Raw genomic sequence first — 25,128 nt, 5'->3', positions numbered from 1 at the left:
TAAACCAAAATGCATCGAGTTTTATTAATAAACTGCATACATCATTTGCACATTCAAAAGTACATCATGGACTGGTGTAGTGATTTAGCAATTATTAGATACACAATAAAAAAAATGCATATTTAGCAACACACTTAAATGAATTTGTATTGATGTGGGTACTCTTCTCTGCTTGCTCGCTATGAATGCGTTCTACATGTCAGTATTACATGTTTTTAATACAGTTAACAGTTTTCTGGCATTAGAGTAATTAACAAATACACTGATCAAAGAAGTCACTTCTGCTTGGGACCAGCCCAAGTTTAAGACCAAGTGGTCATTCTTTCCTTCTGCTCACACAAGCTTGGCAAAAACATTATTTTTAAAAAGGGTTTATTAAACTAATATTTTGACAATATCCTATGCAAAGCAAAAAGAATTACAAGTTTTGGAAACATTAGCAAAATACTAATGGGCACGTTAAACATTCAATCGCCAGATTTCTTTGCCTTATAGGCCAGTATATGTGGTGATGTGCTGCACTGCAGTTAGCATCCACAATTCCTTGCATGATACCTCCTAGCAACTCCACCTCGGCCTTGAAACCAGTCAGGATATTCATACTTGGCTGCTATCTGGTGAACTTGGGCAACAATTTAAGTTCAGCATTGGATAGTTTTGCTTCAGAACTTTAAAATGAGATCAGTAAACAAGCTCTGAAGCACAATAACTAGAGAACAATCAAACCGCTTTGTTAACTGAAGTGTTACAAGAGAAACTTCTTAAGCAATTTCTTTCAGAAACACAAGACTATTGCTGGCTTTACTGTTAAATATGCTCATTTTGCTACTGTGCAGTTCAGGTAATGTTCTAATATTTATTGATTTAATCAGGCCTTTTAAGAGGCAACTATTTCATTGGGATTTCTTGCTTTTCATAGGGTTTGTGGATGATTTGGCACTTTTTTTAAAAAAAAGGTATTGAGGGGCAACTTAGAGCAGGTCAAGTTGGGCTCTTTCACTACTCTTAGTGGTGAGCTATAGAATGGCACTAAAAAATGCCCATCAGCTCTCTATCACTGGGTTAATTAATGACATGTGGTGTACATGGTTTAGAGAGATGGCCTACCCAAATGCATCTCAGCAATTTGGATTCCTTCATCACAAGGGAATTACATTTTCTCAATGACCAACTACAGAATGGTACTGATGAACATGTGGGACTAGGTTATCTTTCTTGACACAACAAATAGAGTGTGGATCGGACATGTGCATTTAGTCTGGAATGGGAGAATCTCAGAAAGGGGATAAGAAGAGATAATGCTGGAAACGCACAGCTCAACTAGCATCACAAAGAGAAAAACATGATATTGGGGCATGATAACCTTCATCAGAAGTGTTAGGCTTATAATAATAAATAATAATCCTTGCATTTGATATTGCGCTTTTCATGTCTTCGAGATATCTCAAAGCGCTTCAGAATATACTGCAAAATGAACTGACTATATTTGTGGGCGAAACACGGCAGCAAATTGCACACAGCAGTGTTCCACAAAAACAAAGAGGCTTGTGCTAGAGGAGTCAAAAACGTTCAAATCCATAATCTGTATTCACAAAGAAGCAACCGCATTCTTATGTGTCCACAGCAAATCATGATGGATGTAAGCTTCATGATTTAACATATTACAAGACTACTGCATTTCTTTTAAAAAATCTCAAACTACGTGAACTCTGACCATTTTGATTCATGTACAATAAGGGATCATTTTTGAAATTTGAGCAATTTTAAATAATTACGAAACAAAATGTCTGATTCAAATATTTGCTTCATATAATTGGGTCCCAGCCGGTTTTGCTTTGTTTGGGATTACCAAAATTTGCATCACTAACGACAGGCATTTTAAAATGTTTTTAGTGTTCAATAAAATCAACTCTGTGCATAAACGAGGGATAGGGGAAAAATAAATAGGATGGAGGCTCAGGTGGAGCACAAAGATTGGAACAGACTAGTTGGACTGAAATGGCGTGTTCCCCAATTACGGCCAGTTATCTCCACAGAGACTACCAATCAGAAAAAATGCTTGCTTCCCTTTTCTTCTACCTCTTTCTTAAAAATTAAAAAATCAATGGATGGAACAGATTATGTACTGCTAACTCAGCAAATGCTCCACTGTATCAGAATCTGAAACACCTCAATACAATGTCACACTATTGAGCTCCGACTGATCACAGCCTGACTTTCCTGTCACACTCTCACTCTCAGGAGATGGTATTACTCTGCATTACTTTCATTGCATGAGTCAATTCCCCATGTTGAAGATCGGCTTAAATCTGTGGGGCGGAGCAATTGATAGAAAGTTTTAAAGTTATTTACTAAAGCCACACAAGTCTACTTTTCTAAAAATATCAAGATTGTTTACAATCCGCAAGAGGTTTAATTTAAATCAATATAGTCTAGAAACAACATCTATCTTTTTGGGTACCCGACTGAGCTGATCTCAGTGAATTGTTTTGCTTAAAGCTAAATTTATGTGTTATCTGCCAAATAAATAGGAGAAAGGAAGCGCTGAATCCACCGCTAAAAGCTCTTCAACCTTAAATTCCAAATCATTTTGCAAATTATCACATTGTCAAACAATCAGTTTTCTACATTCACAAGGAAAGATGCTTACATACATGGGCTCCAGTTTGCTTTTTAAAGAACTATTCCAAACATTGTTTCAGTCCCATGGAGGCTGATTGAGGTGCTGGTTGTCTGATTACAGGAGGTTGGTAATTCATTGAAGCTCATCAGCAACGACATGTTTAAAGCCATGCATTCTCAACAACCATTCAATAGATTCTAAAGATGGTGAAGGCTCCTATACTTTTCAGCAGCTGAGACGCACACTGTAGAAACAATGCAAGGGTAGCCAGCCAGCCCCTGGATCAACACCAATGCATTTGCTCTAGATACACAAGATGCAGCTAGAAAAAATGGCAATTTAGACACAATACCTTGGCTTGATTTCTTACAATTTTAAGCGTGAAATTCTGTGAAGATATTTCAAATTTATTATCTTCAAATGACAATTGTTGTTGTAAAGCATATTCTGACATGTCAGGGTGTTAGAAAAATGCCCTATTTTTCTCTCCCTTTCTCTTATATACCCTTCTCGCTTTCCATTCAAAAGATAACAGGCTTCATTATCCAATGGTTGCCTTTCTATCTCTGCATTTTCAGTCCAACCATTAGGTCTGAAGCACAATATATCCAAATGTAAGCAAAATTGTATGAATTTGCAGATTAATAGATGCCCAAACTATAAGACTATTAAAAAAACTTACAAAATGTTTTAATTCTTCAAAGATGAGAAATGTGGTGGGGGCTCAAACAATGGGTTAGATGTGATCCAGATGCACACATTTACTTAATGAGAACCTGCATTTTATAGCACATCAACACTTTTTAAAAGAACTTTATGGGTAATTGATGGCAAGAGTAGTGTTTGGTCTTTGTAGGAAAACCAGGCAGACATTTTGCACGCAAGTTCCAACAAACCTCCAGGAGTTAAATGAACAAATTTGTTTGGAAAATTGTTGTCTGGGGCACTGGGAGAAATACCTCCCCTCCCCCCAATAGTGTCTAGGGATCTTTAATGGCCACCTGAACAGGCATATGATTCCTTGGTTCATTGCATCACCTAATGGACAGTATCTCTAACAATCTAACACTGAAGTGTTAACCTGGAATATGAGCTTAAGTTCTAAAGTCGGGCTTGAACCCACAGCCTTCTGGGTCAGAGGTCAAAGTGCTATCTACTGAATTAAGCTGACACTGGATCATATCTTCCCTAATTTCCTCCGAGTACATCCTGAGAATGTTGCTGCATTGAAATGTTCTGAGCTCTGCATGATGTTGCCCCCCAGAATTTGTGAAACATAACTATTTCTCAAACATCAAACTGAAGTGAACTTGCCAAAGAATTAAACATTAAAAGTTACTAACATTTCCTTACAACTCTTGTTTCTTTGAGACACTGGTGTGCTTTGCAAACACAGATGCTTAGTCTAATTGTATAATTTTCTCATCACACTATCTAACATTTTTTTNAATATAAAGTCTTCTGGAGACCGCCCAATCCAAGGTGTACTCAAATTCAATCTCACTTGCCCCTTAACACTCATTGAGAGAGATCAGCATTACTATAATAGTTTGAGATCATTTCATCCTGGTTCCTGGAGTTGTAATCAACACTTTGAGGATTCAAATGAACCGTATCCAAAACTCAGAAAAGTTTTTTCCCCTTATAATAAATCAATTGTTTTTTGGAGCCTTGTGAAGATTGATGGAAACAAGCAACAAACAATTTCTTAACAGCCTGCCCATCTGAAAGCAGATTTGAACAGCCCTGGTTTCACCAAGGGAGTTACTTCAGGCACCCACCTCTCTCTCTCTCTCAGCAGGAAGCTTTGAAGTGCTTTTGAAAGGGAGTCCAATTCTTGGTTATAAAAAAATCGAACTAAAAGTGCTTCAGTTTTATATTTTCCCTTTTGTGTCAAAGTCTATTTACATGCTTTGAAGAAAACGCGCAAGAGTTCTCCTTTGCACCCAACATCTGTCGGTGTCATTTAAAACCTTTTGGTTTCTTTTTCCTCCCCGTTATTGGAGTGCAAAATAAAGTTTTGGCAAGATGTTTCTCAGAGAAATTCTATAGACAAATGATGAAATAAGGTTAAATTCCTGCAATTCTGAGGACGTCAGCTGTTCACCCTACACGGAGAGCAAGTCAGGAACGCAGGACTGAGAGGTGTACGTAGATCCAGTAGCTTGCCTGCACTGGCTCAGAATCAGTCTGAAACAGGGAGGAGTCAGCAGCAATTGCGTTTAGTTTCTGAAGGCTGTTTCCTCAGCTTAAAGCCTTTATTGCTGGATCCTGGATTGCTGTCCGTTGTGGGAATTCTACGACCTGAAAGGACAAAGGTGACTATTAATTGCAGTCATCACCTCCTCGCCAGGTTCACCTGGTTCCCAGTACCCCGCCCCCCTTCAAGATCCTCGCCCTGACCGTGCCCATAGGGCAATGCTTTTAACAAGAGCACTAGCTAGATTTTAAAAAAAGCCAAAGGTCACACTGGTTGTTTGCAGTAGCTGGTAATAATTACTGTAAATGTATTTCAATGTGCTAAAGTGCTATAAAAATGATACATTATATAATATTGTAATACACCAGTCTCCCCCATCTCCCAAAATATGGATTTTAAGGTCCTACCTTTACTTATAAATCCATCTACTTCATAGCACATCTCCCTGATCTCCTCCTACCTGACTCTTACACTCAGCTAATTCAGGCTTGCTGCGTGCCCCCTTCGGTGGCCGAACCTTCAGCTCCTACACCGCTACCTTCTGGAACTTTCGGCCGCTACCCTCCGCCTACCTCTATCTTGAAGTACCACCTCAAATCCTACCTCTTTGAACATGCCGATGGCCACCTCCCTTCCCCCACTCAGTGTCCAACCCCATTCCCTGTAAAGTCTCCATTGTTAGCCTATGTGAAGGGCAAATGAAAGTTGGGTGTGCTTTATTTTAATAGAGACTCATTTCAGTCCAAATGACCAAGTCTATACTTACTGATTTCTGCAAAGAGTTCATTGATGTTAATGGCATTTTTGGCGCTAGTTTCTACAAAAATAGCATGGATGGAATCTGCATAATCCTTTGCATCTTTTTCAAGTACTTCCCTGCAAAAAAAATGAATAACATTGCCTGTATTGCAAGCACAATGCTAAAGAACTAAAGATATTGTTGAACAATTAAACTCCCCGCTCCCCCCCCCAATCACATTTACAAAGCGAACAGAAGTGTCATGTATAAGACTTTATCAGCATCTCAAAATGGTATAAAAGTTATTTTAAGTAAGAGTTTTAAAAAAAGTCAAACATTGTGCATGTGGGTTGAGAATCAGCAAAAATGTGTGAATCCTGGGATACACTAGACAATACAATATGGAGTCCTGTAGCTCAGTGGTTAGAGCACTCGCCTTGCAAGCGAGAGACCTGGGTTCAATTCCAGGCAGAGGGCGAAACCTTGGGCAAGTTTCCTTACGCCTAATAATAATCCCTCCAAAACAAAACAATAATAAAATTGGTCATTTTCAATCCCCGACTGTTTGTGGGACACTGATGTGTACAATTGGCTGCCGCGTTTCGCCCACAAATATACGGTCAACTCACTTTACAGCATATTCTGTGAAGCGCTTTGAGACATCTGGAAGACGTGAAAAGCGCTATATCAAATGCAAGGATTATTATTCTTATTACATTTGTAAAGCGCCTTTCATGTCGGGAACTCAAACCTCTGAGGGATGGGGAGCCGTTAGAGCCGGGCGAGAGTGGGTGTGATGGGTCACGGAGCCTGGTGTGGGAAAGAACTCGAGTTACAGAGCTCTGGATGATCTGCAGCTTGTGGAGGGAAGAGTTGGGGAGACCGACAACCAGGGCCATAGTCGAGCCTGGGTAATGAAGGCGTGTATGAGGGTTTCAGTGGCCTGAGGGGTGAGGCAGTGGCGAAGTCAGGCAATACAGGTCATGGCTATAACACTTCAGGCAGACAGTGAGTGCACAAATCTCTTCAGCAATTGGTCAGGAATGTTAGTCTGCCCTACTTTTAAAGACCAACACACACTCACACACAAAAAAAGCCCCCTCCCTTCCCCCTATTGAACTATGTCCTGACAAGAATTTATAGAAGAGTAGGAATGTTCTAGAAGTTCAGCCCTTCATGTTATAGAGACAGCAATACCGTACTTCTCAACCCCTTTCATAACACTCAGTTTCCTCTTAAAATGCGTTGGACCATTGGTAAATGGACCGATTGGTCCCTCAGTATAAAGAGATCTCTGGTATGGACTGGCCACAAGCTCAGCCCTATTGGTGCTTGTCCCTGATTTAGCCTGTTTAAACATCAAGACAATCTGCCCCACAAAACTGCTTACATACCTGGCGTCATTTAGATCACACTTATTTCCTGCAATTGCAACAACTATATTTGGAGGCCCATGCTGTCGCAATTCCTTTACCCAGTTCTTCAGCGTCTGGAATGCCTCCTGAGTAAAACCATACAAAGGAGATGTTAGAGGGAACAAGGTTTACAACAACCCCAAGATTTATAATACAAATTCCAATGAGACAGCCACTCATCACACTGATATGGTTCTAGATAATGAAATACTTTGCAATACTCAAGAAAGATGCCTTCGACTTTTCTCTTGCACAATTCCAGACAACTACCCCAGGATCCTAGTGCATACTAATTGAGGTGGCTAATGGTTTCATGTTTCATAGGACAGAGAAAGCTAACCCTGAACAATGCTTTCAAGGATGCCAAGTCACCATACCCTGGCATCAACAGAACTAATTCTTCTAATGCTCTTTGCATTTAATCAAATCTGGATTACAAAAGACTACAAAATCAAGCTCCAATAATAGACATTTGTTGAGAACCAATTCATCTGTGGATTCATCCTTCAGCCAGTACTACACTATGCTCAATGCTTTATTGGTAGCAAGAGAAGAAATTAATGTCACTATTTGGACAAAAATTGTCACTGTAAAAATGTATTTTTAACAAGCAGAACACAGTAAATAATGGGCCTACCAACAACGAAACAAAAAAAATTCAGAATAAAACGCTGACTTCCTAATTGCCAGATACAGAATGAAGGCTAAAGTTTTAACTCTTCAAAAGAGTATATTTGCTCAGTCAGCAATTCCCTCAGGCAGTGAAAATATTAGTTTTAACGATTGTTTATCCAGTCAGGGAACATGAGAAGTTTAATCTGGTTTCAAGAAACCCAATAAATATTTTAGGTAAAGCAGCCGACAGTTTAATACCAAATATCACTTTCTATTTATGTTCAAGAAAAGCAAAATTCTTAAAGCAAAGTAAGCAGTGGATAAATTAATTCCTACCCAGGACATTATGGAAACTGTGCAACAAACATGGAGTCTCACCTCTTTCGTGATATCATATACAATAATTGCTGCAGCTGATCCACGATAGTACATGGGCGCCAACGCACGGAACTGTTTAAAAACACAGATAAATAAATATTAGGATTTAACATTCTCTGGTTGCGGAAATGTTCCACATTTTGGGGCATAAAACATTAAAGGTGATTTGATATCACTCACTTTACATCAACATACTCTGCACATGTAAAAGAATTACTAAAAGCCACAGAAAGGTCTTACTGTGAAGAGCAGAGGCTGCTAATTCATGGCAGAATCTTCAAGAACCATCACCGACTAGAACCAGAAAGTCTAAGAGTTATTGTCAGAGCTAGGAAAAGTAGTAAGCAAGTGAGGAGGATAGTAGCAGACTGCAAGGGGACATAGACAGACTGGTAAAGTGGGCAGACACGGGGCAGATGAAGTTTAATGTGGAGAAATGTGAAGTGATGCATTTTGTGAGGAAGAATGAGGAGAGGCCATATAAGCTGATGGTACAATCATAAAGGGGGTGAAAGAACAGAGAGACCTGAGGGTTCATATGTTTGAAGATGACAGGACAGGGAGATAAAGCTGTTAAAAAAAAGCATATGGGAAACTAGGCTTTATAAATAGGGGCACAGAATATAAAAGTCAGGAAGTTATGATGAACTTTTATAAAACACTGGTTTGGCCTCAGCGAGAGACTGTGTTCAGTTCTGGGCCCCACACTTTAGGAAAAATGTCAAGGCATTGGAGAGGCTGCAAAGGAGATTGACCAGGATGGTACCAGGAATTAGGGACTTCAGTTATCAGGAGAGGCGAGAGAAGCCGGGATTATTCTCCTTGGAGCAGAGAAGATTAAGAACAGACTTAATAGAAGTTTTCAAAATTATGAGGAGATTCGATAGGGTGAAGAAGGAGAAACTATTTCCACTGGCGGGTGTGTCGGTAACCTGAGGGCATTGATTTAAAATAGTTGTTAAACAAAACAGAGGGGAGTAGATAATTATTCGAGAAGAACAAGTTTGCAGAGAGTGGGGGAGTGGGATTGATTTGGAAGCGCTTCTCAAAGAGCCAGCACAGAGATGATGAGCCGAATGGCCTCCTTCTGTGCTGTATAATTCTAATGATTGTGAACACTGTCTTTAGTATCAGAACTATATGCAGGCATGCACATGGTCTGACTGACAGCAATAAACAAATTGAGAAAACTATTTCTACATTCTGGTGTGAAATTAAATTGGACATTGATTTGTGATGAAGGTTCAGAATCCATGGGATTACCAGACAGTGACACTGGAATGCAACTGCGAGAGAATTTTACTGAGCTAATGGAGACTTGTTATTTCCTATTCCACACAGTCAATGATCCAAAAACAGTACAGTACATTAATTTATCTCTGGTACTAGAAATCCATTTTAGAAATGGTAGCTTCGGAATGGTGTAAAACACTGAGTATGTTCCCATGACTCCCATTTTGCAATATGTGGATAATATTCCAAAGTCTAAAGATCAGAAATGTACATAAGCTTCATTATCGGCTATATATCGGTTTAGGTCTGCATCTGCCTGCCACGTTGGGGCGTGTCAAGGAAAGGATTAATACCTTTGATATAAAACAGCTTTCAGTTAAGTTTAAAAACACACAGAAGACACCTTGTAGAAGAGACCAGAGTTAAGTATATTGGTAACAACCCACCAATGAGTATCACAAAATATACAGTCAATTCACTTCACAGTATATTCTGTGAAACACTTTGAGGCTTCACGAAGACATGATAAGGTGCTACACCTGCTACTGGACGTGATGAAAGCATGAGAGGCCTCAGATATAACAAAATAATATTTTATTTACCCCATTAGATAAAATATAATTTCCCTAGGTTGCACATGGTAACATTTTGGTAATATTAATGTCTACAAAAGCCTAAGAGTGGAATATGATGATTCCAGAAACGTGCTAGAGGACATTTTTCCCTACAAATAGTATGGTTGTTGGGGGGAAAGGTCAAAGCAAAATTTGAGTAATTTGGATAAAAAAGTAGTTTCTTTCATACATTCTTTCTCCATTAACAATGCCATAATTTTCTTGGTTTCCTGGCCGGTTTTCACTTGATTGAGGTTTGCAACAGAAGTAGAGGCAAAAATGCTTAGTTTACAAAGAAATGCACATTATGATCTGGAATGTCTAACTTAACCAATGTCAGTTGAGTACGCAGGGCTTACCCAATTATTAATGAAAACCAGAACTAAGTTTCCCAAACTTGTAAGCTTGTGTGGTTTGAGAACTAAAAACATATGCAATGAATACTATCCAAAGTCAGTTTCAGATTTCCTCACACTGCAATATCCCTTTCAGTTTATTCATGTTACTGAATTCACAACATAATAATCACGGGGAACGACGCAACATATTTCACAGGATATACTCTAAAGTGCAATTAATGAATGGGTACTTTGTAGGTGAACATACCAGACAATTTGCGCACAGCAATGTTACACAACCAACCATAAAGTGAATAAGCAAATTTTACTTGAGATTGTTGGCTAGGACATTCTCTCCTTGTTCACTGTAACTTCATTTCAATTCAGTTACGACCACAATACATGAACAACAAACAACAACAAATTACATTCGTATAGCGCCTTTCACGTCAGGAGGATGTCCCAAGGCACTTGGTCATGAAGTGGGTCAGCTAGCAGATTGAATTGAACAGACTACAGTGTCTATTATTCCACCCAGTGGTGGAACATTGCTATCTAATTTAAAATAATACAGACAGGCTTACTTTTTAAAATCATGCTGCGTTTCCACCAAAATCCACATCAGAATTATAGCATGCCAGATCCAATCTAGCCAGCTAAACATTGGTTCACAGCCCTGGTTTAATGAAATATGGGCTGCAAGGTTATAGGTAGGCTAAATATGACTCAATTTGTTGTGTTGAGTGATTTGGCAGGAAGCCATTAAAAGTACTGTTCTTATTGCCGCTGTCACCATCTATAGTGATCATATCGTTGCCGACAGAACCAGACTGTGAGAAAGAAGACAAATAGGTGCATCTTCAGCATTCAAATGATTGCTCATGACGTTGCACATTCATTTATGTTGTACGAAGAATGGTCTTTAGCTCTGGATTTAGCACTTTGGTTTGGCAATGATATCGAAATCACACTGGCTTAAAAGCTAGCCACGAGCAGGAACGCTCAAGGATACTAATCACCATCAATAGTTTCAGTGATCTACAAAATCCTACCCGGTGATGGAATATTTTGAACTTGTTTAGCACAACACAGACATAGCACATCCTGCTCCTGGACTCAATCCAACGCCAAACTCAATGAGGATGACCTACTCCATCCTCAAAGCCAGCAGGAGTTGTTAATTTCCTGAATGATTATGACCAGAGCAGTATGAGTATTCAGTGCTCGAACCATATCGTCACATTGATGCCAAACAAACTGCTCTGTCGATTCAAAGACTGATTCTGCACAAAATACCGACAACCAAGCTGTAACCATGCTCTGCCTATGACCCTGCTCAAACCAGTGTTCCTTCTTGCAACTCTGTTCAGTGCAGTGTTGAAATACGAAGTTAACCATTGCTTAGTCAAATAGGATTGCTGAAGCATAGATCAACGCTGATGGAAGTGTCCGAGCTGCCTACTGGTGCCTCAGTAAATATATCAAACAGGAGACCATTCAATCCATCAAGCTCATTTCACCATTTTATTAGATCTTGGCAGATCCCATTTCCCTGCCTTTTCTTCAGATCTTTAAAACCATTACTTTCCAAGTATCAATCAATATTAAAATTGTGTTTGGTACGGGGTTAGGTTTAGACATTTAACTCTCGGCCTAGAATGAAATGAGGGAAATTTCTCCCTCCGTTGACAACAAGATGTGAAAACCAAGGTGGTATGTAGTGCAAGAAAGCAAACAGCAATATGAAGTCAATGCACAGATAATCAGATTGGATTTTCCCACTTGCCAATTCCTTTTGTAACCTACCACAGAATGAGGCCTTACAATTGCTGCCACTCTTACAATTTATTGGCAAGAAAAATAGATCTGCAAATACAATAGATCTTTCCCTCTTCATCCCATTTTAAGATGTCCATTTTGCCATGGCATAAGAAAGCAATACAGTACTTTGTTGCATTACAAATACATTGCAAACAATTAGCAGAGTTCAGTTTCAATCTTCCTAAGGGCATGAATCTTTCCTTCAACAATCAGATTCTCCACGAATTGTATGATGATAATCCTTGCATTTGACCATGTTGCTCAGGATACCGGCAGAAATTACCTTCTCTTTTCAAATAGTGTCACAGGATCAGTGATTTAACAAAGGTACCTAACATGCCTTTAATCAATTGTAAACAATGGCATGTTTAACCTATGGTCAGGACTCTTTAGAGGAAGCATCAGCAACATTAGAAGGAATTATGACCAATTGACTTTGTTCTGTCTATTTTGGTTTCAAGATTTTTTTGTCTGAGCAGCAAATCTTAATTTTATTGTTGAGGCACAAGGCTGAAAGCAATACTGTGGGGAAGCAAAATCAACAATAGCAGAGAAATAGTCTAATTGTACCTGCCAGACACTACTCCAAAGTCTTACAAGGAAACATTAACGTTGAAGCAGCCAATTGCACACAGCAGCATCCTATAACAGTCGTGACCAAATTGAGTGACCAAATCATTATTTTTTTTGATGCAATTTACCTCAGCGGTAAAGCCAAATAGGAGTAAGAAAGAGAATTTATATTCTCCGTCCAAAATCTATTCATAAAACGTTATGGACAGATCTGTGCAACAGCTCAAACAATGGTCAGTGTTTATTGCCCAATATTCAGTGGGGTGCAGAATTAAACAGCAGGCCCCTAAAATCATGTTAATGCTGCAAGCTCTTTAGGCATCAATTTAATGCTTTCTTTACGTGGCTGACAACTACACGTCGCCCGATCTTTCCACCCCACCATTGGCGGATGGGCTTTCAAGCACCTGCTGGCGAGAACTCCATTCTCCTCCTCTCTTTCAAGTTGCACCTAAAATACATTTCTTTGACTATCTTTCCCCTCCTCACTCCCCCTAAGCTCTGTTACCCACCCAGAATTGTCAAGTGCCTTGGAAGGTTCTCCTGACATGAAAGGCGCTATAGAACTGTATTATATTTTTAAAATGTATGCTAGTTACACTGAAGAAATTGGGCATTAAAGGAGCTCCATGAGATGTTATTCACATGATCAGGAACTAATGCACCTTCAGCTTTCAATTCTATTCTCCACTACAAGTTTTCAAAATTGTACTAAATATTCTGGATTGGATTTATTTTATACAAACATTTGCAAGGAATCCTTCAAGAGTTAAGCTATTAACCATGGATTTTACTGCTCTCATAAATAGTGCCTGTTACTATTCAGATCCTTCCCACTTAGAAATAAATACCAACAGTTTCCTGTAATAAGTTCTTTACATATAATCCAATTGTCAATAGACTTCATTGTTATGTGATTTCAATCTCACTAAAGTTACATTCCCTTAATGATTTTCCGAAAAGCCTTTCCTGCAGTGAACTCACGAACAACCCCATAACACTGCCAATATAAACATCCCCCAAAATGCTTTAACAAAACATTTGCTAAGAAAATGTAGCAGAAATTGAAAGCATTACGAGTTCCAGATACGATCCATGCATCAATGCAGCTATGAGCTGGGTAGTTTCAGCTGTTCCTGGTAGACCCTGTACATCATTGTTAAAAGCATTACTTTTAGCTTCTCTTCATGATGACACAATTAGAGAAAAAGATTATACTGCATACAAAGGGAAATAAAGGGACACGGACAAATATAATGGGGTGAGATTATATAATAGGAAGAGATGATACAAGAGCTTCAAGATACTATCCTTTTTGAATGATGCTATATAAATGCAAGTTATCCTCCTCTATCCTCCTCCACCACCTCTCCTCTCAACCTTCATTGTTCTGTCCTTGAATGGTTCAGATCCCACCTCTCACACTGTCTCCACCTCATTTCCACAATCGGTTTCTGCTCTTGCCCCGCACCGTCTTGTGCAGCGTCCCTCAGGGCTCTATCCTTGGTCCCCTCCTCTTCAGTATCTATATGCTCCCTCTTGGTGACATCATGCGCAAACATGGGGTCAATTACCACACGCACGACACCCAACTCTTTCTCTCTGCCTCCATCCTTGACTCCAGAATGTCTGTCAGACATCAAGTCCTGGATGAGAGCTAACTTTTTCCAGTTGAACGTCAACAAGTCCGAGGCTCTCCTGATTGGCTCCCGTCAGCGCCTCGACACCTCAGGCACTGACAGCATCATCTTCCAAGGATGCACACTCCACCTCACTGAGCCAGTATGGAATATTGGCATCTTGTTTGACACTCAACTATCCTTTCTACCCCACACCTGTGTCATGACCCACTGTGCCTTCCCCCACTCCGCAACATCTCCCGGCTCCGCCACCACCTCACACCGCAAAAACCCTCATACACGCATTCATAACATCCAGGCTTGACTAAGCAAACGCCCTGCTTGTCGGCCTCCCCAACTCCTCCTTCCATAGACTGCAGATCATCCAGAACTATGCAGCCTGTGGCCTCTGCCGCACCAGGCTCTGTGACCCTATCATCCCCACCCAACTCCACTGGCTTCCCATCACAAAGACAGGATACAGTTCAAGATCCTGGTCCTCACCTTCAAAGCTCTCCATGGCCTCGCTCCCCCTACCTCTGCGACCTCCTAACTCCCTACCAACCTGCCCATTCCCTCCCCTCAGCACGGGAGCCCGTCCCTGGGAGCCCACATCAACTCCCAGTAAAATAACACTATTTACCACAGCTAAACATGAACTTGACCAAATGAATAATGGGGTCCAATTGGCAGGGGTCTAACAGCAAATCCTGCAATGTCTCGTACCAACCAACCAGTGCTCCACTCAGATACTGTTCTCAATTGATCACTTTCAGCTATGATAAAACTTCACAGAAATCAGAAATGAAATGATCCCAGGTTTGATGCAACACACATCCAGGTAGTTGAAAGATTCTATGCAGGTATTTATTATTTCCTGCAAGTTAGGCCATTGTATATTAATAACTTCATCGCAAGTGAGTTATACAACATAAATGAAAAATTTCTGACCAAGGAATTGAAGGACAGTGATTTGTTGCCAACTGCTACATAAGCCTGTTGTTAGTTTGTATTAATTCCTTGTTTTAGGTGTATAGAAAACTCACGGTCTACGTATTTTCTCAGATAAAATAAAATGGGAGACATTTTTAAAATGAAAACAACAACAAGATTACATTTGTATAGCGCCTTTCACGTCGGGAGGACATCCCAAGGCGCTGGAAAAGCTTCATAGTTGCAAAGATGGGACAGTCCTTAAGCAGCCCAGCAACAACGTCTAGTCATGATTTGTGCAGCTGTTCTATTCAATGATATGCAATACAATAGACTGGTGCAGCTACATTACAGTTAGATCCACCAGGCCTTAATATGTTGTGTTTGTTGCATTGTGCTTTACACGTCCTCCCAACATGAAAGGCGCCATACGAATACAATTTGTTGTTGTACCATGTAACCTCACTAACAAACATACAACACAGTAAACCAATTCACATGATTGTAGGTAGTATAAATACTAACAGACAAACTATATGTAAAAGAGAACTTAAACACCGGTTTTAAAGTTATCTAAATTTATAACTTTCTGCACACACATCAAGGAATAATGTTCAAATTGAGAACTCTCAACTTGTAGAAGACCCTAGGCTTCACATGAATCCTTTAAACGAGTGAAGGGCCACAGCTGAAACATTCGTCTTTTTTCAAATGATGGACTTGTAGTGGAATTTGCGGTTTTGCTTCTTCGCTGATTTTGTGTTTGCCAGATCAGTCAAGCCTCAACTGAAAAAAGGAGATTTAATAGGAATCTGGTCTCTCCTCAAATTGACCCTGAAAAAGTTGAATTGCTGAGCTACAGGAACGGAAATGCTTAAGAACCACATAACACTTGTGCCAGATTGGAGGAATCCAAGCTGGATCCTCTTTGCCCCAACCAGTTGCAATGTTTCCTGCCAACAGCTAAGATTCTGACCTCAGATGCATAATTTACAAAGGCACCAAACAGAATCAATCTTTCTCTGAAGGCAGCGAAATATCCAAGGCTAATTTGTCACTGAATCATTCTCATTAACCCGTTAGAGATGATTTAATGACCAGAATTGGATCTGGTACCCACCTACAGCCCTACATTTCAATGATGTCTAACCAAAGGAAGCAAAAGGGAAGTCTTAGACACTGCGTGTGTCCACTAAAAAAACAAATTGCTGCTTTACAACATCTTTACTTGAGTCACATATTATTTCAGAAAAATTCTTTGAATCACCAACAGTGCTGTGCCATTTCAAATGTTCAGTCTGAACGTCTCTTGACAGGAGCAGAGTTTGGATCTGAGGCTTCTTTAGTCAGAAGATGGGATTGTGGATTACGTTGATTGTGGAAACACTTTCAAAAGTAAATATCAAATGGAGCCTAAACAGCAGCTAATTCTCTCTCCCAGAGATAAGGTAAGTTTTAGGAAGAGTTTCAGAAATGACAGCAACTCTCATGAAATTACCAGCTTTCAAAATACAATACGAAGAAAAACTTGTTCCAATTAAACAGCGCTTCCTCCACTCACCCGTTCTTGGCCAGCAGTGTCCCAGATGAGAAACTTGTGCAACTCACTTTGATACTGCACGGTCTTAGTCATAAATGATGCCCTGAATACAAATAAAGATCAAAATGTATATTACATGTAATGACTTCCTAATAAATGCTATTAACAACTTCTTTCTAAAAAAAAGTTAACTTACCCAATTGTAGGATTGATATTGGGATCAAAGCTATCTTCTACAAACCGCCATACAATGCTCGACTTCCCCACACCTGTATCCTGAATTTGAAGTGAAAACAAAATCAGTACCAGCTTCTCAACTTTGCTGCTTAACTTGCCAAAAAGGCAAAACCAAAAGAGAAGCAAAACTTTAGCTGGCCTTCCGAGCAAAATAAAGAACACTGAAACTAGTTTTTAATCACTTCTATGTCTGAAAAGAGAATTTTTATAATTTAAATAATAATCCTTGCATTTGATTGTGAAAACAAAATAGTGTATTGAAGCAACAACTCGCAAGTTTGCAGAGGCCTTTGTGCACTTAAGCAACTCGGGCTCAATGTCAAATGGCTAACTGTATTAAAGGCACAAAGTGACAGATTACTATGGGCAGGGATGGCTCCACCAGAAGCGGCAGATACAAGCCTGGCTCAAATGGTAGCACTCTGCATCTAGGTTAGAAAATTGTGACTTTAAGACCCACATCAGAACTTGAGACAGTCTAGGTTGACAATCCAATGAAGTACGTGTGCAGCACTGCAATGTTGGAGGTACCATTCTTCACATTAAATCGAGGTCCATCTACCTGTCAGGTGGATATTAAAAATCCTACAATAATATTCAATAAAGGAGGAAGTGCCAGTGCCATGGTTAACAATCCCCCACATAGCTTGATCATTCACTTAATGGCTGTTTGTGAACATTAATATGCACACGTTTTTGTGACATCCAACTACAAATACAGTCACTTCACTTTTCAGAATGCCAAAAGTGTGTGCACACACACCCCTCAATAGGAAGTATACATTGTGTTGCTCCAATCCAACATTACTGTGCTTCCGGGCATAAAGCTGCATTGCTCGCAAAAGTACGTAGGAACAGGAGGCAATCAATCCATCTAATCTGTTCCATGGTGCAAAAGGTTTAGAATACAAGAGTAGGGAAGTCTTGCTGTAACTGTATAGGGCCTTGGTGAGACCGCACCGAGAGTATTGTGTGCAGTTTTGGTCTCCTTATTTAAAAAAGGTCATACTTGCCCTAGAGGGGGTGCAGCGTAGATTCACTCGGTTAGTTCCTGGGATGAGGGGACTGACCTACGAGGATAGGCTGAATAAACTAGGGCTGTATTCTCTAGAGTACAGAAGAATTAGGGGGGATCTTATTGAAACATATAAGATTCTTAAAGGGCTGATAAAGTAGACATTGAGGGATTGTTTCCCCTGGTAGGAGAATCTATAACCAGGGGTCACAGTCTTAAAATTAAGGGTCAGAGTTGAGGAAACATTTCTTCACTCAGAGGGTAGTGAATTTATGGAATTTACTTCCCCAGAAGGCTGTAGATGCTCAGTCCTTGAACATCTTCAAGGCTGAGACTGATAAATTTTTAAAAAACAGAGGGATTAAGGGATATGGGGATATGGCAGGTAATTAGAGTTAGGTCTGAAGATCAGCCAGGACCTTATCGAATGGCGGGGCAGGCTCAAGGAGCCGAATGGCCTACTCCTGCTCCTAATTCTTATGTTCTTATAATAGGCACACATTCATTGATTTACAAAGTTTACAAAGAATGTATTATTATTATTTCAAAGAATGTATAGCACAGAAACAGGCCAGTCGGCCCAATCAGTCTGTGCCAGTGCAATTTATTCTCCACACGAGTCTCCCACTACTCTTTAATCCCTCCCGTAACCTTTATTCCCCTCTCCATTATGTGAAGGTCCAGCTTCCTCTTGAATGCTTCTAAACTATCTGATTCAACCACCCATTTTTAAAAAGTTATTGATTTAAAAATCTGATTCAACCACCTAGTTTTAAAATGTTGTGCAATGGCACATTCTGGCAATTGTGTCAAACATTAAATCGGTTTAATCAGTAGTTGGGGCTGTAATCAATCTCAGTGTCACTGTAAGCAAGGGTTTAAAGCAAAAATCAGCCAGGTCTCTCACTCCCGATTGATAGTCAAGCACTCAATAGCAAGAATAATCACCACTGGGATAAAATGCACTTCATCCTCCAAAGAATATCCTACTGCTGCAACATTCCATTTCCCAAATAAATCTCTCCAATTGTGCTGAAGGCACTTTGGACCTATAACTTTCCGGAATGACCTCCTAATCTCATTTAGGATTTTAGAGACAGCAGACAAGGGAAACTTTAATTTCATCAGTCAGGATGGATTAGACTCGATCTCGTATATATAACTTTTTAGGTGCATTGATAAGATTCACAAATCATGTTTGCAAATAAAAATTGCTTTAGCTGCTGCCTTTTTTATAAAATTCTAGACCCAGAAATTAGTCTTCATCCATTTGAAGTTTTTGATGCTTTTATATTGTACAATGTTTGGAAAGGAAACTTTTTTTTAAAGAAGCAACTTAGATGAACCAGACAGTGAAGAATGAACACACAATAAAGTACACAATATTTCCAAACTGCAAAAGGATTCAAGGAGGGCCTATAAAACTGCTCTCATGAAGTTTTTAACCACACCATATCAGTGAGTCAGAGCAGAAACAAGAACAGGAACAAGCAACTCATTCACATAACACATGGAAAAAGATGCAATTCCCACATCATAATAATATACTCTGCAGCCGGATGCGGATGCACTGAACAAATTGATAGGTGGATTGCTACTTTCAAAAATAAGGAAACCATTTACTAATTTGTGATTCCTACACTCGGAATTTGGCAAATAAGAACCAATTAAAGAAAATATAAGGCAGAAGGCAAATAATGTACATGATTGGATCCGCCCTAACCTACTCAATAGCAGTGGTTCAATGATCAACAGATGTTTAATGCATTTGTTACTCCAAGGGAGGTCAACTAGTTTAGGGAACCTGTCATACAGTATTTATTGAAAACATTTATTTTTCTACAGAGTAATTTAAAACAATGACCTCACTTGGCCTTTTAACTAACGTGAAGTACATTTTTAACTAAGCTTGATTTCGGAAGCTGATTTCCACAAGAGATCGTGTCATTGTTACATCTTCAAACCAGTTTCTGCATCACCTCCTGGCCTTAGCATAAGTTATGCTTATGGGAAAGTTATTTTTGCCACATCAAAGCTGGGCTGAGATATGGGATTTATGCAACTGGGTCCTAATGTGGTGGGTGGGTGGGAAATAAACAACTTAAAATGCAATAATACCCTCCAGTCATTAGTTTAGTGGCTATAACAACAAAATTACATTTGTATAGCGCCTTTCAGGTCAGGAGGACGTCTCAAGGCGCTGGATGTCAGTGTTTTGACCCCGAGCTGGGAATTAGGATCGGGGAGGGCATGGTGGGGGAAGGAGGGTGATCGAAGGCACAGTCGAAGAGGAGGGTCTTGAGACGGGTCTTGAAGGAGGCAAGGGAGGGGGCGAGGAAGAGGGACTGTGGGATGGCGTTCCAGAGGGTGGGGCAGAGTGGCTGAAGGTTTGTCCGCCAATGGTGGGGGCGGGGCGGATGAGGCGGTGACTTGAAGCAGGCTGGAGCCCACTGAGCGGTGGGATGGGCAGGTTGGGGGGTAAGTAGATCGCAGAAGTAGGGGGATGCAAGGCCATACAGAGCTTTGAAGGTTAGGACCAGGATCTTAAACTGTATCCTCTGTGTGATGGGAAGCCAGTGGGGTTGAGCAAGGATGGGGGTGATAGGGTCACGGAGCCCAGTGCGGGAGAGGACACGGGCTGCAGAGTTCTGGATGATCTGCAGCCTGTGGAGGGAGAAGTTGGGGAGGCCAACAAGCAGGGAGTTTTCTTAGTCAAGCCTGGATGTTATGAGCACGTGTATGAGGATTTTGGCGGCCTGCGGTGTGAAATAGTGGCGGAGTTGGGTGATGTTGCGGAGGTGGGGGAAGGCAGAGTGGGTCACGGCACGGATGTGAGGTAGAAAGGATAGTTGAGTCAAAGAAGGCACGAAGTTTCCGGACTGGCTTAGTGAGAATGAGTGTGCATCCTTGGATGGTGATGCTGTCAGCGCCTGAGATGTGGAGGTGCTGACGGGAGCCAATCAGGAGGGCCTCTGTTTTATTAACGTTCAATTGAAGAAAGTTAGCTCTCGTCCAGGTCTTGATGTCTGACAGACACTCTGGAGTAAAGGGTGAAGAAAGAGTTGGTTGTCATCCGCATACATATGGACGTTGACCCCACGTTTGTGGAAGATGTCACCAAGAGGGAGCATATAGATACTGAAGAGGATGGGACCAAGGACAGAGGAACGCCACACAAGACGGTGCGGGAGCTAGAGGAGAAACCATTTGTGGAGATGAAGGGGAGACGGTGTGAAAGGTAGGAACTGAACCATGAAGGTTGATGTGAGAGGAGAGGCGGTACAGGAGGATAGAGTGGTTAACGGTTTCGAAGGCAGCAGAGAGGTGAAGGAGGATGAGGAGGCAGAGGGAGCCCTGGTCAAAGATGGTCAGAATGTCATTTGTCACTTTGACCAGGGCTGTTTCGGTGCTGTGAGCAGCATGGGGTTCGTGAAGAGATTGGAGGGAGAGGAAGAAGCAAAGCTGAGAAGCAACAAAGCAATGTCTTGTTCCAGCACATTGGAAAGGAACATTACAAATGGGGCGGGATGGGTCCAGGGAGGGCTTTTTTTTTTGTTGAGGATAGGAGTGATGACAGATGTTTTCAAAGGGATGGTAATGGGGCAGTGGACAGGGATAGGTTTATGATGTCTGTGAGTAGAGGGGCTAGGAGGTGGAGCTGGGAGTTAAGGAGGGGGGAGGGATGGGGTCAAGTGAGCAGGTGGTTGGTTTCATGCGGGTTATAGTGGTGGTGAGAGAGAGGAGTGGAAGACAACAACAACAACTTGCATTTATATAGCACCCTCCGCGCAGGGTAGTGTCTGAGTGCTTAACAGTGGCGGAGCCTGACTCTGAGCCGGGGGGAGGTGGCCGTAAGAACGGTTGAACACGAAAGAGGGGACTTGAAACAACAACAACAAGATTCCATTTATAAAGCGCCTTTCACGTCAGGAGGACGTCCCAAGGCGCTGCACAGTTGGGTCATGACCCGAGCAGGGGGCAAATGGTCAGGGTGAGGGGAGGGAAGGGAGGGAGCGAGGAGGGGGGAAATGGTCAGGGTGAGGGGAGGGAAGGGAGGGAGCGAGGAGGGGGAAGAGAGTCGAGAGGGGAGCTGAAGGCACGATCAAAGAGAAAGGTTTTGAGACCGGCCTTGAAGGAGGAAAGGGAGGAAGCAAGGCGAAGGCACTGGGGGATGGAGTTCCAGAGCCTCGAAAGAGGATACAGAGGGGGCAAGACGGAGGGATTGAGGGAGAGTGTTCCAGAGTTTTGGGGCATAATGGCTGAAAGCATGACCTCCAATGGTGGGGCGGAGGGTATGAGGGACGAGCAAGAGGTTGGGTCGAGTGGAAGCGCCGGGTGGTGGATTGTTGAGTGAGGAGGTTGGAGAGGTAGGGAGGTGGCATGGAATGAATGGATTTGAACACAAGAGTGAGTATCTTGAAGACGATCTGTTCAGTGATGGGGAGCCAGTGGAGTCTGCCCAGAACTGGTTAGATACGGTACGGAGTTTGGTCCGGGTCAGTACATGGGCAGCAAAGTTTTGAATCAGCTCGATCTTGTATATGGTGGAGCTGGGGAGACGAGCGAGAAGTGCGTTGGAGTAATCCAGGTGGGAGGTGACAGGTTCAAAGATGTGGAGGGAGGGATGCATGGGAGCCAGGGTGTGTGGGAGAGATGAGGAGGGGGTAGTATACAGTTGGGCAGAGTGCAGAGGCAGCTGAGCAGATTCCCTTGCCTTTGATTTTGAGGAAGTCCAGCATCGCCTCAAGAGTTGGCGTTGGAGAGGATGGGCGAGGCAAGGGAGGGTGGGCGGTGGAGCTGGTTGGTGATGGAGAAGGTTGTCCTTGGTCTCCAACATTGTCGTGGTGAGGGCAGAGTGGTAAGATTTGATAAGGTCCAGCAGATCTGCCCATTAAGTTGGATTTGAACTAGCTCTGTAAAATGTCTAAATTATACAGAGATACAGTTTACATTTATACAGCTGTATAACTATTTCAACTTCAGAAGGACTCCTCACTGCTACCTGGGCACCCAAACTGGAGGGTGGGAACCTAAGAGGGTTGGGAAGGAAAAGATGACCGGAGAGACTTTGAACATGGGGAGGGTGGGAGTTAAGCTAGTTCAATGAAATTCAAAATCTTTTAGGATTTTACTAAGCTGTTACCTACTTAATACTTTGTTAACTCCAGAACTGTCAACACACCTATAGGGTTGGGGAAGGATATCATTTTCCCACATTCGTTTTCTTTATTACATTTGTGGAGTCCTGCAGCTCAGTGGTTAGAGCACTCGCTTTGCAAGGGAGAGACCCGAGTTCAATTCCAGGCAGAGGGCGAAACCTTGGGCAAGTTTCCTTACTCCACACAGAGCCTAATAATAATCCCTCCAAAACCAAAAACAATAATAAATTGGTCATTTTCAATCTACGACTGTTTGTGGGACATTGCCGTGCGCAATTGGCTGCCGCGTTCGCCCACAAATATACAGTCAATTCACTTTACAGTGTGTTCTGTGAAGCGCTTTGGGACGTCCTCCCGACGTGAAAAGCGCTGTATCAAATGCAAGGACTATTAGTATTATTATTCCCTAAAATGGGAACAAAATTATTCTCCTTGTGATGGGTTCAGAATAACAGAGATTAAAGAACGAAATATCTGAGGGTGGTTTCACTGTAGGAGAACATCCCCACACACAAGACTGCCCTCATCCTTCAGGAACACCCACCCAACCCATTGCGTCAAGCTGCCTCTTCAATGAAACCAGTGTCCTGACCCAACCGTACAGCGCCTCGGGACGTCCTCCCGACGTGAAAGGCGCTCTGTAAATGGAATCTTGTTGTTGTTGTTGTTGTTGAACCCTTCCTGACAACCCGTTCCAAGTCGTCCATTATCCTCTTGAGTTAAAGAGAAGAAAACTTCCTGAAATCGCTCTCTTGACGACTCTTAAGCCCGTGTCGCCTTGTTCTGCTGTCGTGAAACACACCCCCCCCCAATTTTTTTTAAAAAAAAATACGAATGGCCGAGGAGCGGCGAAGGCAAAACCCACCGCTCTGGCCCAGGCCTTTCTGCGGGCAGAAAGGGGGCAGAGAGAGAGAGAGAAAGAGAGAGAGAGAGAGAGAGAGAAAAAAAAGAGGAGATTGTAATGGAACTCAATTCAATCAGCAAAGAGAGAGAGAGAGACACACACACACACACAACACACACACACAGACAACTTACCCCGAGCAGACAAACTTTCAGTTCCCTCAAAGCCATGGTGCAGCTCGCGGGAGAGGAGAGTTGCTGCACAACTCCAGTCACATTCGCACACGGAGGGCAAGTCCAAGAGGCAGAAAGAAGCTCTCTCCCTCCTTCTCTCTCTCTCTCTCCCTCACCACCACCACCAACTGTGACCACAGACGTCTCAATCTACGGGCCCTTCCGATTATTTTTTTGTCGCCCCCCCCCTCCCTTTCTTTTTTTTATATAAAAAAAAGAAAAAGCACAAATTCCGAAACGCGCACACAAGGGGTGAGTTTAGCGGTGTGTGTGTGTGTGAGGAAAGGAGAGAGGAGCCGCGGGCAGGACGGGCGCTGGGCGGACGCCTCACGGCAGCCTCTCCCCGCGCTGGGAAACCGCCGCCATCTTGCGCACACCGCCGCCGTCACGTGACGCGCAGTCCCGTCGGTTTCCCTTCCACGGGCGGCGATCCCTCTCCGCCTGGATCCAGCCCGGGTTTTGCGTGCGTCTGTTTTTTTTTCTTTTTCCCCCCTCTCTCTCCTGTTGTTAATTAAAAATTCTTCTTCTTCTTATGATGATGATTATTATTAAAATTAAATGAAATGATATATATTTTTTAAAAAAAACAATAGTGTTTTAGCGATTGAGTGGCGTGAGGGCGACGCCAATGCGCAAAGGCAGCGACCGGCGATCGAAGTACGTTTTGTAGCCCAAAAACCGCACACACACACATATATACAACACACACACACACACACGCGCGCGCGCGCGAATCCCCCAAAAGTAGCCCAATACGACGATGCGGTCGCCTCCTAATGGGCGGCAGCAAACGGTGGGCACTTTCAGGTTAAGGGTCTCGGCCCTTCTTTGAAACGGTAATAAGGAAAGCGCTTGAAAAACGGCGGGTGGTTTTTTTTTTTCGTTTTCGTCGTCGTCGCAGGTTTCCAATCAAGCAATCGTTCTATTTCAGAAACACTTAAAAGAAGGCACTCGCTCCACCCCCCGTCCCGTCCCCCCACCGCCCCCCCCGCCCCCACA

General features: G+C 42.0%; 1 protein-coding gene across 1 annotated transcript; it reads right to left on the bottom strand.

The window, feature by feature from the left end:
* On the bottom strand, positions 1 to 24,510 carry rab22a (RAB22A, member RAS oncogene family). Its single transcript, XM_007912571.2, has 7 exons — positions 24,091 to 24,510; positions 16,838 to 16,917; positions 16,663 to 16,744; positions 7,971 to 8,042; positions 6,957 to 7,063; positions 5,590 to 5,699; positions 1 to 4,927 (listed from the first exon to the last, which is right to left on the bottom strand). Exons 1-7 carry the CDS (start codon positions 24,124 to 24,126, stop codon positions 4,830 to 4,832), a joined length of 585 nt encoding a protein of 194 aa, XP_007910762.1. The 5' UTR covers positions 24,127 to 24,510; the 3' UTR covers positions 1 to 4,829.
* Between the last annotated feature and the right edge of the window lie 618 nt (positions 24,511 to 25,128).

Source organism: Callorhinchus milii, unplaced genomic scaffold, assembly GCF_018977255.1.
Source record: "Callorhinchus milii isolate IMCB2004 unplaced genomic scaffold, IMCB_Cmil_1.0 Scaffold18, whole genome shotgun sequence".
NCBI classification, from domain to species: domain Eukaryota; kingdom Metazoa; phylum Chordata; class Chondrichthyes; order Chimaeriformes; family Callorhinchidae; genus Callorhinchus; species Callorhinchus milii.
Note: the sequence above shows the minus strand (reverse complement) of the source record. Positions and strands in the feature narration are given on the sequence as shown.

Excerpts from the sequence above, each read along its gene's own strand:
- rab22a (XM_007912571.2), bottom strand. The coding sequence starts at position 24,126 with ATGGCTTTGAGGGAACTGAAAGTTTGTCTGCTCGGG. Across the intron at positions 16,745-16,837 it reads AATATCAATCCTACAATTGG|GGCATCATTTATGACTAAGA; the intron begins GTAAGTTAACTT and ends ATTTGTATTCAG. Across the intron at positions 8,043-16,662 it reads ACACTGCTGGCCAAGAACGG|TTCCGTGCGTTGGCGCCCAT; the intron begins GTGAGTGGAGGA and ends GTTTTTAAACAG.